A 15,710-nucleotide genomic window follows, 5' to 3' on the forward strand; every position below is an offset into this window, starting at 1 on the left:
AATGGAGAAGAATAAAAAATAGTTTAGAAAACGAGACATTATAAATATACTTTATTAAATAAGCTAAATCAAAAGGCGAAATTATATATAAATAGAGAGAATAACATCAGTTATTAGTATGGGTACAACATGGCGACGGCCGGGTCCTCTGTTTCGAAGGTGATGAGCACATCTTTGAACTTATCTAGAAGCTGCATCAGCTGTGAGCGACTGACATTCTCCATAAACATTATTTCTTCTAAGTGCTGCTCGCCACGGAAGTAACCTGCCATCAAAATGTAAATATTTTAAATCTATATATTAATACATAAAGCAAATACTTTTACGAAAATTGCGCGGATGGAGGTGTATGAATTTTTTTTATACAACTTAGAATGGCAAACAAGCTGACGAAGCTGCTGAAGACAAGTTGACCTGAAGGAAAGTGGTAACCGTCGCCTATAGACATGAGCAGTACCATGGACATAACAGAGTATACTGTTTCGCCCATGAAACCCCTCATGCGTTGCCATTCCTGAGGACTCAGGTGTTATTCCTCCGTACCCAGTAAATTCATGCCATATCCCACCCTTCAAACCGAAACACAGCCATGCAAACACAACTGGTTCACGGTTGAAACACGAATGGGACAGAGGTACCCAAGCAATCGCCATTTGTACAAAGTCACCCTCTGGTGTTTGGGACACTTATAGTTTATATAGAGAAGGAATGCAGAATGTTAATATTTTTTTTTAATTTATGCATAAAAATACATGAAATGAATAAAAAAAAAACATAACACACACTTCCATATATTAAACACACACACGCATATATACTCTTTTGTTTATTGTTAAGTTCTGTGTTCAAATTGAGAATAGATTTATATTGTTTATCTTTAATATTATTTGTTTACAGTTTTACTGAATGTCAAACATAACAATAATAAATTAATTTATTACAGTATGTGTTATGTAGTGGTTGAATTTCGACCACTGGGCGACCACTAATAATTTTAAATACAAGACTCGAATAATAATATAAGTGTCACACAATTACACCAATCACCTGCTCTAAAGCTGGGATGCCCTGGATTTTAAGGGACTAAGCAACAAACATTTGAAAGCACAAATGTGGGAGGTATTACAATATTTATCTTATACAACAACAGCGTTTAATACATTCGTTGTAAATAATCTCAGAAAATTACGTCAAAAGAATTTTTTCCTTTTCTATGGTATAATATATTAATATGTGACAAGAATACACAATATTCCTAGTTAAGTTAGATGCACAAATATCAGAATATTTATCATCATCATTGTAGCCATAATCTATCCACTGCTGAATATAGTCCTCCCCATAGACTGCCATAAGGAACGATCCTTAGCCACCTGCATCCACTGACTCCCTGCTAAATAAAAAGATAATTCCATCAAGCTTATTATGAAATAGAAAATTAAGGTTAGTTTAAAAGTGATTATTGAGTGAACGATAGTGCTGCCTCTATAGAGTAATTAAGGAACTAAAATTACTATTATGAATTACTCATGCATATAACGTATATAGTGGAAAAGAATGAAATCTCGTTAAATAATACCATTTTTATTTTACAATAAGCAATCATTCGCGCACGATGCTTTTATAGGCAATCAACTCTAATTACTAATCCATAATAAAATAATAAAAAAAAAAAAAACAAAAATACTGTGGTGTTTCCAAAGTCGCGTGTATCAGTTTTAATCAGTAGGTAATAAGAGTTATATACCTTTCTTGTGCAACTGAGCCAGTAGTAACAGATCATCAGGGTTCTTAGAGGCGGGCACGGCGGCGAGTGCGGCACGCTCCTCCGCCGTGAAGGTCAGCAGCAGCGCCTCCGCCTCGGTCTCGGCCTCCGCCCCCGGCCCCGGGCCAGTGCCCCCGTTTATACCAGTTTCCGTTTCCGTCTCCGCCGCCTCGCAATTCGCTGGCACATTCCACACTGTTGGTTGCTGGAAACTGCACCCAACACAGATTATTTTCCACCTGTTAAATCTTTTTAGTAATGTCAAATGCCTATATCGTCATAGTGGTAGAATACTGACGGATCTGACGAATATTACATATAAAGATCCGTCAGTATTCTAGGACTATGACGATATTCGTGGGTAAAGATGTTCATCGCGAATTGACACGACAAATTAAACATTCAGACATGCCCTATGAAGCTGGCATGGTCACCCACGAATGCTTCAATACAACAACAACAAGAGAAAGTTGTCGCCCTCTTTTTAAGAAATTAAATATTCTTCCACTGCCATGTATGTACATTAGAGACTTTTGTATATTTGTAAGGGAACATGCTGGCTATTTAAAAAGAGTATCGGACTCAAAAATATGTGTAACTCGACCAAATGACAAATTACGTGTACCAAAGTGTAGATTAGATTTACATAAAAGGAATGCATATTGTATGGCTATTAAAGTTTACAATCATCTACCAAATTACATTAGAGAAATAACAGCTCATACAGTGTTCAAACATAAACTTAGGAATTGGCTGTTATGTAATAATTTTTAAAAATATATTTAACTAAAAAAAACAAATGTACTTGACAGTTATGTGGAGATGTGATTACGCTTTGGCTCTTGTTTTCTTTTCTATTTACTGTAATAAATTATGTGTGTGTTAAATAGTATGACTAATAAGGGGAAATATAATGTAGAATTATCTAATTTTTTCATATTGTTAAAAATTTGCACGCCGACATAGAGGCAGAATGTATATAGAAAATGTAAACCTCTTTCATCGAAAACTACCTACATTCTAGCAAAATAAATTCATTTCATTTCATTTCAACAAATTAAATAATAAAAAAATAATAATACATAAAGTCTAACCTCATTTCACTTTGCAGTTTCAAATTGAGTGAGACGCCATTTTTCTTATCACTATTCACGATTGCACTCGCCCTCTTCTGTCTCGGTGATATATCTAGATCGAACTTATCATCATCACTACTCGTATTCAGAGCAGTGTCATTTTCTTTTAACGACAAATCCGTTATGCTTGTTGTTAATGCCTTTAGTTTGTCTTCACTTTTCTCCGACACACTATTTATATGTTCCATAGTACCATTCAGGCCATTAGCAATACTACTGGTACCATTTATATTACTTGATATACCACTATCTACGGAGTTTCCTTGATTCTTTTTCTTTTCTTTATTATCGTGGTTTCCGTTCAGTCCGTTAGTCTTCACAGGGCCATCGACAACGTCTATGCCTTCATCGAATGAATGATTGGCTGAATCGATTTCATTGAAATGATCATATTTCGTATGATCCGACTCGATTACTATTGGTTTCGTATGCGAAAAGTCTGTCTGGTTGAGATTATTCTCAGTGGGGTAATCCTCATCGGAGTCTGGGAACATGTTAACGTTGTCCCTTGCCTCGACCGGTTCCGGAACGTTCAGTTGCATTTGATTAAGTGACGAGAACGACACGCTGCACGATTGATTGTAAATGTCGTGTTTTTCACAGAAATATTCGTTGCCATCTGAAAAATGACACACATTAATTTAAAAAAGTCGAAGCAAAAGAAAAAAAAGAATTAATTAATTGATTTACGACCCCCATTCTATAAAACAAAAATTTGCACATATGACGGGAATGTCCAGCTTGTGATACGATATGAAAGAGAAGAATTCATGCGCCACTAATCTAACCTAAATAAATATTGGTCTTATTCAATCTAATCATATATTAGATATTGTTTTTCTTTTTTTTTTTTTTACTAACATAGTTTGTAAGAAAATTGTTACTAACAAAATTGGACCGCATTGTAGTCTGTATAATAAAGTATTATTATTATTATTATTAGCTGAACCCAAATCAGAATTTTATTAACATCTCTGTAAATTATTGATATCCATTAATTCCTCTTTTTCCGTGATTAGGGAAAGTAGATAAAACTTTATTTGAGAAATCAGTTCTGAGTATGATAGTACTGAAATACCCGAAGAAGGTAAAAGCCCTTAAAATAAAAAAATAAAATAAAAACAGTTACTCATAGTTTAATCTTGACCACATTAATGTGAACCTATTACTAAAGTTCCGTATTGATTGAAAAAGGTTTTTGATATGTGATTCGAGCAACGCAGTGAGAGTTGCGTGCGAGTGGGGGGAAAGGAATTGTTAGTAATAGAGACTGTGAATCCCATTGCTAGCAATATACCCAACCAGGTCGACCTCCTCGCGGTTCCCTCTGGAAACTATCATGGTTAATTCCTGATGAATTCATCGTGATGGGCTAACTGGCCTGTTTTCATTCTTATCTATCACCCTTCACTGGTGCTCCGCCAGCGTATCCCGTTAGCGCAGGCGGGGTTACCATACCATTTTCACTCATCAAAAAAAAAAGAAAGTTGCGTGCGAGTGTGAGTGTGAGTGCGAGGTCCGTACCTGGGTTGCGAGGGCAGTGCCAGGCGGGCGAGTTGAGCTGCACGTAGGTGTGCAGCTGCAGCAGCAGGCGGCGCCGCAGCAGCCAGGCCACGCAGTGAGAGCCGCGTGTGAGTGTGAGTGCGAGGTCCGTACCTGGGTTGCGAGGGCAGTGCCAGGCGGGCGAGTTGAGCTGCACGTAGGTGTGCAGCTGCAGCAGCAGGCGGCGCCGCAGCAGCCAGGCCACGCAGCGTGCGAGGTTGGCGCCGCCGGCGCCGCGCCGCACGTACCACAGCGGCGCCGGCAGCGAGAACTCGCCCAGCATCTGCAAATACAAGCACGAGAACTTCACCCAGTGGCCATTCTGTCATTTACACTTTACAATCCTAATCACATCGACCGCCAAAAGCCACCTAACCGACATTTTATCCACAACAATATTATTAATCAATATTATTGACTTTTTTCATCTTCATGCATGAAGACTCATATAGTAGAAGAACCTGGCTCTCTAGACAAGTGGCAAGCGAATTCGTCGATGGAATCGACATCGCTAACGAGTCAGTGAGACAGAATGAGATAGCAACGCCGGGTGACTCATTCTATCTCACTGACTCGTTGAGCGATGTCGATTCCATCGAAGAAGGGCAGTGCCGCTTGTGTGCACTTGTCTAGAGAGCCTGTGAGTGTGCCTAAGACAATTTTTGTGAAAAATATTTTTTTCTGTAATTTGACGTATTGGACATAAACTACATTTACATATTTTGAAAGGTAAGTTATTTGAGTATCTATCAGTAAAATATTATAACTGGATAATTTATACTTAAATGTGTTTAAAACGTTAAAAAACAATCGTAAATAAGGCCAAGACATAACATACCCTATGTACCTCGGGGTGTACTATGTTGTACCTAGAACACATTGAGTATTTGGGGATAATAATAGGGAAGAACGGAAGTTAAATATGCAGTTACTAAAGCGTCTTGGGGACTTCTTGGATCGTGGAAATTAGGTCCTAAAGCGAACGAAAGTTTATGTAGTTTGTCATTTAAGTAGGGAGGGGGGGGGGGAGCTCATACAAATTTTGAAACATGCAAAAAAAAATCATATGGAAATACTCGAGCGCAACAGAGCAACATTTATAGTGTATACACGCAATGACTTTCTAATAACGGAGAGATATTAATATAATAGACGATTAATTAGTGTAATTAATTAGTTAGGGGGGGGGGGGGGAAGAGGTGGTTGTGAAAAGATCTCAAAACATCAAACAATCGATTGCATATAAAAGTTAAGTGACCAATAAAAAAAAGTATAGAAATAACAGACTTCAAAATATATTAAAAATACATTTTCCGTCAATAAAACCTACTCCTCGACAACACCATACCAATAGCGGCAAGCGACTAACTTGACATTAGACAGTCTACAGTGATATACCGAATACCAAAGGCAAAATAATATAATAACATGAGAACATTTGAAACGAGCTAAGTGGCCTAGGTACACATAGTGCCAAGGCTCAACAGGTTCTCCTATATTATATATATGTGTAAGTATATATTTTTAATTATACATATTTGTATATCTATATAATTTATGTTTATCAATTAATACTAGTATCTAATTCCAACATACCAACACTTCCCTAAGGTTGATTGGGAGTATATTTTTAGTATTATGTCCACCTTGTACATATATTTTGTAGTAAAGAATAAATAAATATAATATCAACCTGTTGCATATAAGGCACTATAATGTTTAGTTGTACATTACAATTAGTTATGGCAACACTTTCAAATATAAAAAGATTACATATGGACGTTCCTAAGTTTGTGTATTATTTAAATTAATAATTTTAATAAAATAAAATAAAATAAGCATACAAACCATTCTGCCTGCCCTATCATATAGAACACAACTATTCAAATTGATGTAAATGTCAGTTACCTACATGAAATCATTTGTACATAACAATACAAGCACGTTATACAAGAATACTGCTACAATGCTTTTTCGTATAACGCGGAACGAATCTACCGTTAGGGATGGTAACCCCACCCGCGCTATCGGTATACACCGGCGGGGCACCAGTAAGGGATGATAGGTGACGATGAAGCAGGTCAGTTAGGCCATCGTGACGACTTCATACAAGAATTGTTCACGATGGTTTCCAGGGGGAACCACGTGGAGGTCGACCTAATAGGGGACATTGCTATCAATGGGGCTGTCAAACTCCATTGCTGACAATTCCTCTCCCCCTGTTATAGGGGGATTAGTATATATGAATTTTACTGTAAATAGAACAGATAATAAAATTATAAAACGCCATACCTGCAACAAACAGAGACCAGGGAATTCCTTAGCGAAATCGTGTACGATTGGCGAGTTTATGTGTATATTGGCGCCGGGAGCCACCACGTACACGTTCCCCTCGCACAGCGGGTAGATTACGGTCGCTTTCGCCCAGTACACCAGGTGACCAGTCAACTGAAATGCCTGTAAGCAGAGACAATATTTCCTTTACTATCTGTGTTCTCGTATGGTCCCAGCATCTGGACAAGTGGCGGTCTTCCACTGTGCGTTTTTCAAGGCACTCTCTTCCACGCACAACCACTCTTTGGAATCAACTTCCAGCAGCAGTATTTCCGAACCGATACGACATCATAACCTTCAAGAAAAAAGCATATTCTTGTTTAAAAGGCCGGCAGCACACTTGCAATGCCGTTGGCGTTGTGGGTGATTATGGGCGGCGGTAGTCACTTACCATCAGGTGAGCCGCATGCTCGTTTACCCTGTGTTGTAAAAAAAATACAACGGGTCACCATTTCCTTGGCCGATCTATATATGTAATATTTGTCAGATCCGTCAGTATTCTACGACTATGACGATATTATATAAAGAAAGAAAGAAATATTAATAATGAGGATTAGTAGCCCATTGCTGACAATATACCTTATCAGGTCGACCTCGTGATTCCCCCTGGAAACCATGGTGATTGATTTATTATAAGATTCGTCACGGTGGCCTAACAGACCTGCTTCATCCTCACCTATCATCCCTCATTGGTGCTCCACCAGTGTATACCGATAGCGCAGGCGGGGTTACCATTCCATTATCATCCATTGAAAAAAACATAATGGTCAAGGGACGGGCAGCAGCGTGTCTTCTTATAGCATCACCAAAGCCTAAATGCATTTGCCGTATCGTAGCAACCAAGCGCAGCAACGTTTGGCAGACGAGCCCTATGAAAAGCAATTTTGCTACTGGCAAAATTGCCCTTTATAAGGGAGGCCTATGTTCAGCAATGGATTGTTAACGGCTGACATGGTGATGTTGATGATGATGGAGTATTCCCAAACTGGGAATCACTATATCACCCAAATATCTCGTTAGTGTCCCATGTACTAGGCTTTTCCTGATGTTTTAAGAGGGACGCTGCTGTTCATCCTTCGAACATTAAGTACCCTTAGTCCTTAAAATAAGGAGTGGAACATTCTATACCGGGACCATATGACAAAGGTTTACAGTTTGAAATATATAAATTATAATAGGGAGGAATAAATATATAAATTATAGTACCAGAGGGAGATTTTGTACAAAAGTCGATTGCTTGGGTACCTCTGTTCCATTCATGTTTCAGCCGTGAAGCAGTTGTGTTTGAAGGGTGGGATATGGCGTGAATTTACTGAGTACAGAGGGATAACACCTGAGTCCTCAGGAATGGCAACGCATGGGGGGTATCATGGGCGAAACAGTATACTCTGTTATGTCCATGGTACTGCTCATGTCTATAGGCGACGGTTACCACTTTCCATCAGGAGGGCTGTCAGCTTGTTTGCCATTCTAAGTTGTACAAAAAAATAAAAAAAAAAAATAAAAAAAAAATAGAAAAAAAAATACCTGAGTGAGGGTCAGATCCGCCTCAATTGCTAGTGTTTGCAGACTTTTTAGCGGACTGTAATGTTTTATAAGCCGCAACAACGCCGGACTGCCGTCCAGTGGTATTGAGGCGAGTAACTCATTTGGATCCACCTGTAACATGTTGAAATACATATCAATATTGGGTAGTATATCATACACTTAGAGCGTAGCTGGCCGCATACTGGACTTATGGCATTGAAACAGTTTATTATGACATTTTTTTTATCAGCCACTTGTAAAATTCTCTGATAAGTTCAAACTAGTAAACTAGAGCATTAAGCTCCGAAAATATGGTTGAGCGCATTGAAGGTATGTCCGTTCCCGAGTATGACAGAGGACACTTCCATCATACTCGTGAACGGGTGTTACTTGTGAAGTGTTCTGCTCATATTTAATGCTTATGACTGACTGTGCAAGTTTGAATAATATTTCATTAAAAAAAAAAAAAATAGTCACAATGACTGTACAAATAAAAAATCTTGTACATTAGAAAATTGTAAAGAATCACCTGCTATGTCTTCTATCTTCTGAACAAATAACAACATTCTGCACTGAGCAAATAGAATAATAAAAATGTTAAGACTTAAAAAAAAAAACAAATCTACTTGAATAAAGATGATTTCTATACTATTTTTATGGATAAAAATGTAAAAAAAAAACCGGCCAAGCGCAAGTCAGACTCGCGTACCGTGGGTTCTATACAAATTAAAATCGAGAAAAGAAAAATTCGTCAATTATTTTTGTGATATGTGATGTGATGTAACTGCAAGTTTACAGTTTTCAGATTTTTCCCTTTACTTGTGACGACATTGTTTCTTTGTCAAATTTCATGATTAGGTCAATGGGAAATACCTTATAGCTTTTGATTCTCTTGCAAAAATGTCAAAATATATGCTATAAACAGCTATATATTTTGATAACTTCGACTTAGACGTTTGATTTTTTCACAGCTTCAATGCATTGTAGACTTGAGTATTTGCTATTAATTTCAGCTCGATATCTTCAGACATTCCTGAGAAATGGGTCTCGTTAGACGGACCAAACAAAGTGATCCTTCTATAGTATAATTGTTCCGTTACTCTTTTCAAGGTACGGAACTCAAAAAATTTATTTGGATAAGTGATAGCAACATGTCCTATATGAATTAATAATTTGTGTTACTATGACACACGCATGAAAGTAAAATTTTTTGTTTTATACATTTTGCTTTTTTTTGTATATGCATTCTTTTATCTCTTTTTATTGTGTATGTCTGGTGTTTTTGTGTGCTGTAAGTAATGCAAATAAATTATATATCTATCTATCTACCTGCAAACGTTTTGCTATATACATTATTTTTAGAATTTTTTTTTTTAATTCATACAAAAATAGCTAACACTATATGTGTGTTAGGATGTAACTAGTCTATCTATAAATTTACTTTTTAGGGATGAATAATATATAGCAATATCAATATATTTTAGTTATTATATCTTAATACTGACCCAACAACGAATATACTAATAGTCTGTTATCCAATAAATAATATTGGATATCAGACTTTGAACATATACGAAAATAGGTATACAACCGATATGGGCGATATCCGAATGGGAGATTCACTAGCAAAGTCCAGAAGAAGCCAATATATAGATATCGAATCAGTATCTATATATGGTATGGTAACCCCGCCTAAGCTAACGGGATACGCTGGCGGAGCACCAGTGAAAGGTGATCGATGAGAATGAAAACAGGTCAGTTAGGCCATCATGATGAATTCAACAGGAATTAACCATGATAGTTTCCAGGGAGAACCGCGAGTAGGTCGACCTGGTTGGGTATATTGCTAGCAATGGCATTTTCAGTCTCCATTACTAACAATCCCTTTCCCCCCAGTATCCATATTACTTTTCATCTCTACACAAACGTACTATAATCAATATTCGACATAAAACAACTGCATGAAAGATAAATGAATTAAATGCACACTAAATGATGTGGAACTACTTCACATAACAACCTTTGGTAAATAGGATACATACATAGCTCGTATCTGCTCTTTTTTTTGTAAATCTGCTCACCATTAATAGAATCCCGTGATACGGTCGCAACTTCTGTAAACACTTATCTATCGTCTCCGGCTCTATAATTAATCCTTTATTGTGTATTTGATGTGCTTTATGTGGCAAACAGAAAGATAAAAGCACCCATTTATTTATCCGTACTTGTACTATACCTGGAAGTTAATAGGTGGTTTAAAATCGAGAGTTTACATTCGTATGCAAATTAGTAATTAGGTGAACTATCACACTTTGGAAACAATTATAGGTATTTTTTTTTATACAACTTAGAACGGCAAACAAGCTGACGGTCCCACCTGATGGAAAGTGGTAACCGTCGCCTGTAGACATGAGCAGTACCATGGACATAACAGAGTATACTGTTTCGCCCATGATACTCCTCATGCGTTGCCATTCCTGAGGACTCAGGTGTTATTCCTCCGTACCCAGTAAATTCACGCCATATCCCACCCTTCAAACCGAAACACAGCCATGCAAACACAACTGCTTCACGGTAAAAACACGAATGTGACAGAGGTACTCACTTTTGTACAAAGTCTCCCTCTGTACATATAATACAATCTTTATAATCTGTATCATTCTTTGAAGGGAATGTTAATTTTCATTCATTCATACAGCAAACAAATACAAACAAACCTGTACTACTAAGCTCTTCAAACACAGCCTTCATTGATCGTGCTAACGAGCTCCTTTGCAATATAAGATGGAACGCTGACTTCGGAGCACAATCTGACTCGCTCTCTGTACCATACGTTGTGGAACTAACAGAATGGCGTGAGTTTTCCTCCTCGTCATCATTTTCTCCTGAATTGTTTTCACTATCTAACGCCGACACCTCGTCGTGAGCAGCTAACTGTGAAAGCAAATAACCTATGTTAACAGGTGATTGTTGGCACTTGATGGGATTTGGATGAAAGAAATGTATAAATGGAAAAAAAAAATATTGCATGTGGCAGAAAGGAATCCAATTGGATCGAATGGTTCTCAAGTAGCGAGTCTGTAAAGAAAAGCGTCGGGTTGAATAGTTTTTGAGTTTATCCATTACAAACAAACAAAATCTTTTTTGTGACAAAAATAAACTATAGTGGTGTCTAGGGGGAACCTCGTTCAGATCGACCTAATGAGGGGAAGGGATTGTTAGTAATGGGGAGTTTAGTCCCCATTGCTATCAATATACCCTATCAGGTGGACCTCCACGCGGTTTCCCTTGGATAGTTTCCGTGACCAATTTATTATTGAATTTGTTACAATGGGCTAACTGACCTGCCTTTTCATCCTCACCTATCACCGCTCACTGGTACACCGCTAGTGTATATCGATAGCGCAGGCGGGGTAACCATGCCATTTTCATATATAAAAAAATAGGGTATGTTATTAGCAATGGGATTGTTACCCCTTATTACTAACAATCCCTTCCTCCTGAGCATTAAAGCTATTAACAAATGCACTATACTAATAACTAAACAACAATATCAATAACTAAAGACATTAAAAAAAAACTATAACAAAAAAGAAATACAAAATAATACATTAACAAAATTTGCAAAAACTGTTATAAGAAAATGGTGCATATCTCTGATGTCTAAGGTCCGAGCCACCTCTAACACTAATCCTAAGGGTATATTTTTTAATGGAATGGTACCCCGCCTGCGCTATCGGTATACGCTGGCGAGGCATCAGTGGGGGATGATAGATGAGGATGAAAAGAAAGGTCAGTTAGCCCATCTTGACGAATTCAATGATAAATTAGTCACGATGGTTTCCAGGGGGAACCATGTGGAAGTCGATCTGATGGGGTATATGGATAGCAATGGGGACTAATCTTTCCTTTACAAACAATCCCTCCCCCCAAGGGTATTTACGGACCATCCACACTACCAGTATTTGATGTATGTATATAGTATGATTCACATGTTGATAATATACAAAAAAAGTAGGTTAGGTAAGTAATTCTAATTATCTGTATAAATTTAAAGTGGATCCTGGTAACCTGAATAAATACTTATTATTATTATAAAATGAACAAAAAATAATTTAGTACTTGTACCACCTGTCTTTATGTCTATTAAAATTTTAAAAAAATCCCTTACCATAATTTTCATTTCTTCAGTCAAATATGAACACCTTTTTTCCTCATGCCTCAGTGCTTTACCCAGTCTTTTGCTCAAATCATAGTAACATTTAACTGTAAAGATATAATATTTTTTTTTATATAACTTAGAATGGCAAACAAGCTGACGATCCACCTGATGGAAAGTGATAACCGTCGCCCATAGACATGAGCAGTACCATGGACATAACAGAGCATACTGTTTCGCCCATGATACTCCCCATGTGTTGCCATTCCTGAGGACTCAGGTGTTATTCCTCTGTACCCTGTAAATTCACACCATATCCCACTCTTCTATCCGAAACACAGTCATGCAAACACAACTGCTTCATGGTTGAAACACAAATGGGACAAAGATACCCAAGCAATCGACTTTTGTATAAAGTCTCCCTCTCGTGAAATAAACTAATATATTCACTATAACATTATATTTTTTATATACAGTGTAAACTATATGTAGTGAACTTCTATTTAATAAAAAACTCCTTAAAATTTAGGAAGTACTAAGATTTGTTTGGTTTACATTGTCACCCTTGTATTGAAACACTGTTTATAGTGTTGCAACCACTATCAATAGCAAAACAATACATTGTTGTTTAAATCCCAATAAACATTAGTGTCACTGACCTTCAAACACAATACTGTCTGAGTCATAAATATTTCATTCTTTTCAGATAAAAATCTTTTTATTAACAAAGATGATCCCACATGCAAGACATGAATAAAATACAATAAAAGATATGATTAAAATACTGGCATAATAAAAAACTACAGACAAAGATATTTGTTTACAACTTTGTTGTGTAATTTTTTTTCACTGAAGTAGTTTAGTCAAAATTAAAATGTACCAATTCATAAAATTATACTATTTTGTTTTTACTCTCCATTTAACAAAAACTCTTTATAAAACATTAAAATATTCCACTTCTTCAATTGCATTATATAGAGTTTTCACTGTATATATGTGATTGACAAATGAAAGACAAATGCTTGCCACTTTTAAGCTATAAAATAAAAACATTAATTTGCCATGTACTCACCAATAGAATGACTTGCAGAGGCCTGCAGTGCAAACACAATGTTAATAAGTATCATGGCAGCTGTATCATCTTTGTTAGTCCTGTATGGAAGCAATGTTGGGTGCCCCACAAATCTTACATCATTAACTTTGAGCTCAAACTTTCTATTACATAACTCTGCCTTAACAGCAAACAGTGTTGATAGCATCTCATCAGTGAACCCGCTCAACTGTCCTGCAACATTTACAACAATAATATTAATTAAAAAATAAATATAATATTTAATTTTAAACTTTTACATTGTTGTAAATATGTTTAATTTAAAATACACAATTGGTGCAATCCGTGTCTATTTACCTGCAAAAATCTTTTATCACTCTGAATCCCAACAGTGTATTTAAAATAAATATAATATTTCCCAAATAGGAATACAATTATTAAAAATATATAATATTTTTAATATAATAGATTGATAAAAAAAAATATATTAAGACTATTTACTAAATATATTTATTATATAAAACATAAAATCTAGATATATTCTAGATTCTATTTACCAACATCTACTTTTATACAACTATGCTTTGTTGCAATAAATTATATTGTATTTCATGTTCAAGGCCTTCACCTAAGTATGAAATGTCATATAAAATGCATTTTAAGGTATTATATCTTAGTAAACAAGTAACAAGTTATGGTAGTCCTGCCTAAGATAGTGTATTACAATTAATTACACTAGATTTCATAATACGTTAATATTGTCCGCAGTGGGTGATTATTTACACTTTCCATGTTATAATGGTACTTGACCAATTTTATTAGAGTAAAAAAGCACTAACCTTTACAAATATTTGATGTTTGCGATTGAGGATTCTGTAGGAGGTCTTCTGTGGAATTGATCGCGTAGGGATTATGTCGACCGCATTGCTTCTCAGTGTTTTCATTTTTGTTTTCTGTTGTATAGGGATATCTGAATAACAATCTATCACCTTTGCTGTCTGACTTCACAAAAAATATATTCAACGGATTGACTTCCATCACTACAAACATATGCTACGTAATAAACAATTCACTTAAGTTGATGATTTGAGATTTTCCACCCAAGATTTGGTGTTGTTTTTACGTTACGATGCATTACTAATTTAAAAAATAATAATAAACACTTTTTAACGAGACTAGACAGAAAATGAACAATAAGAAAAGAAATAATCACTAGGTATTTCTAATATTTTGTACCTAGTTTAGTTGAGTACCTATTATTTTTTTTATGTTGTGACTTAAGACAACCAATAGAATGTAATTTATCTTTGGTTAGATAGTCTAATTTAACTAGCAGCAAAATGAAGTAAAATTGAAAATTTGCTGCTAGCATTAAACTAGGCATAGTTGTTTATTAAAATTATAGAAAAGTTCACTTCTGAACGAAAGGTCAAAGGGTCGGATTTAGGTGAATTAAAAAACATAGTATCGAAAAATTTTAGTTTAACTAATTTTACATATTTTGGTATTACGTTAAAATGATACAAATTTAATAATAAAGTACCGATAAAAAGATAAAGATTATTATCCAACCCTTTATTTCAAATTATGTATATGCCTATCAATAAATTCTCTAAATCAGAAATTTTTGAAATCTGTCAGTATCAATATTTTTACAAAACGTGAAGTAATTATTATAAAACGTGAAGTAATTATTATAAATAATAATTATTATTGATTTATTAAATACGAATCATTTAATGGGCCAAAAAATCTGTGTTTAAAGTATTGATTTTATATACGCTTTTAATAAATATTTTTGCACTAAAGAGTTACAAAGTTATGTTAATTTTAAAATTATGGAAATATTATAGTTTTTGAAGTTACAAGTATGAAAGGCTTTTGATTAAAACCAAACATTTTTCAGCAGTTTTTGATTTTACCTCTATGGGAGTGAGATTAACGATAATTTGTTTTAGATGAAAATTTGTATGTAAATTTGTTAATTTTAAATTAGGAAGGCGAATATTTAGTTTTTTGTTAAAAATTAAAATTTTTTCACCTAACGTGTGAGGTCATTCACAAAGTACGTGTTAACTCATTGATGTACAATTACTCGCGCTACTAGTGTCAATTTGTTTAATTTTTGTTTAATACATGAGACAGTGGTCCAGTAATAGTAGATCAGTCTTGCGTAATTTCTATACTAGATTTTAA

At 35.5% G+C, this 15,710-nt stretch overlaps 1 protein-coding gene across 1 annotated transcript; it reads right to left on the minus strand.

Moving 5' to 3' along the window:
- Positions 1-22: 22 nt before the first annotated feature.
- Positions 23-14,874, minus strand: LOC113512988 (GATOR complex protein NPRL3). Its single transcript, XM_052893612.1, has 11 exons — positions 14,354-14,874; positions 13,536-13,748; positions 12,476-12,570; positions 11,022-11,238; positions 10,386-10,540; positions 8,305-8,436; positions 6,736-6,900; positions 4,426-4,726; positions 2,860-3,520; positions 1,748-1,977; positions 23-265 (listed from the first exon to the last, which is right to left on the minus strand). The coding sequence occupies exons 1-11, from the start codon at positions 14,562-14,564 to the stop codon at positions 114-116; spliced, it is 2,532 nt and encodes an 843-aa protein (XP_052749572.1). The 5' UTR covers positions 14,565-14,874; the 3' UTR covers positions 23-113.
- Between the last annotated feature and the right edge of the window lie 836 nt (positions 14,875-15,710).

This window comes from Galleria mellonella, unplaced genomic scaffold (genome assembly GCF_026898425.1).
Source record: "Galleria mellonella isolate WM207_F2 unplaced genomic scaffold, CSIRO_AGI_GalMel_v1 utg182, whole genome shotgun sequence".
NCBI classification, from domain to species: domain Eukaryota; kingdom Metazoa; phylum Arthropoda; class Insecta; order Lepidoptera; family Pyralidae; genus Galleria; species Galleria mellonella.

Bases quoted from the DNA above. Each gene is read 5' to 3' on its own strand.
- LOC113512988 (XM_052893612.1), bottom strand. From the start codon at position 14,564: ATGTTTGTAGTGATGGAAGTCAATCCGTTGAATATATTTTTTGTGAAG. The intron at 8,437-10,385 runs GTGAGCAGATTT...AACATGTTACAG, and splicing joins ATCACGGGATTCTATTAATG to GTGGATCCAAATGAGTTACT. The intron at 4,727-6,735 runs GTATGGCGTTTT...TTGTATTTGCAG, and splicing joins CTGGTCTCTGTTTGTTGCAG to ATGCTGGGCGAGTTCTCGCT.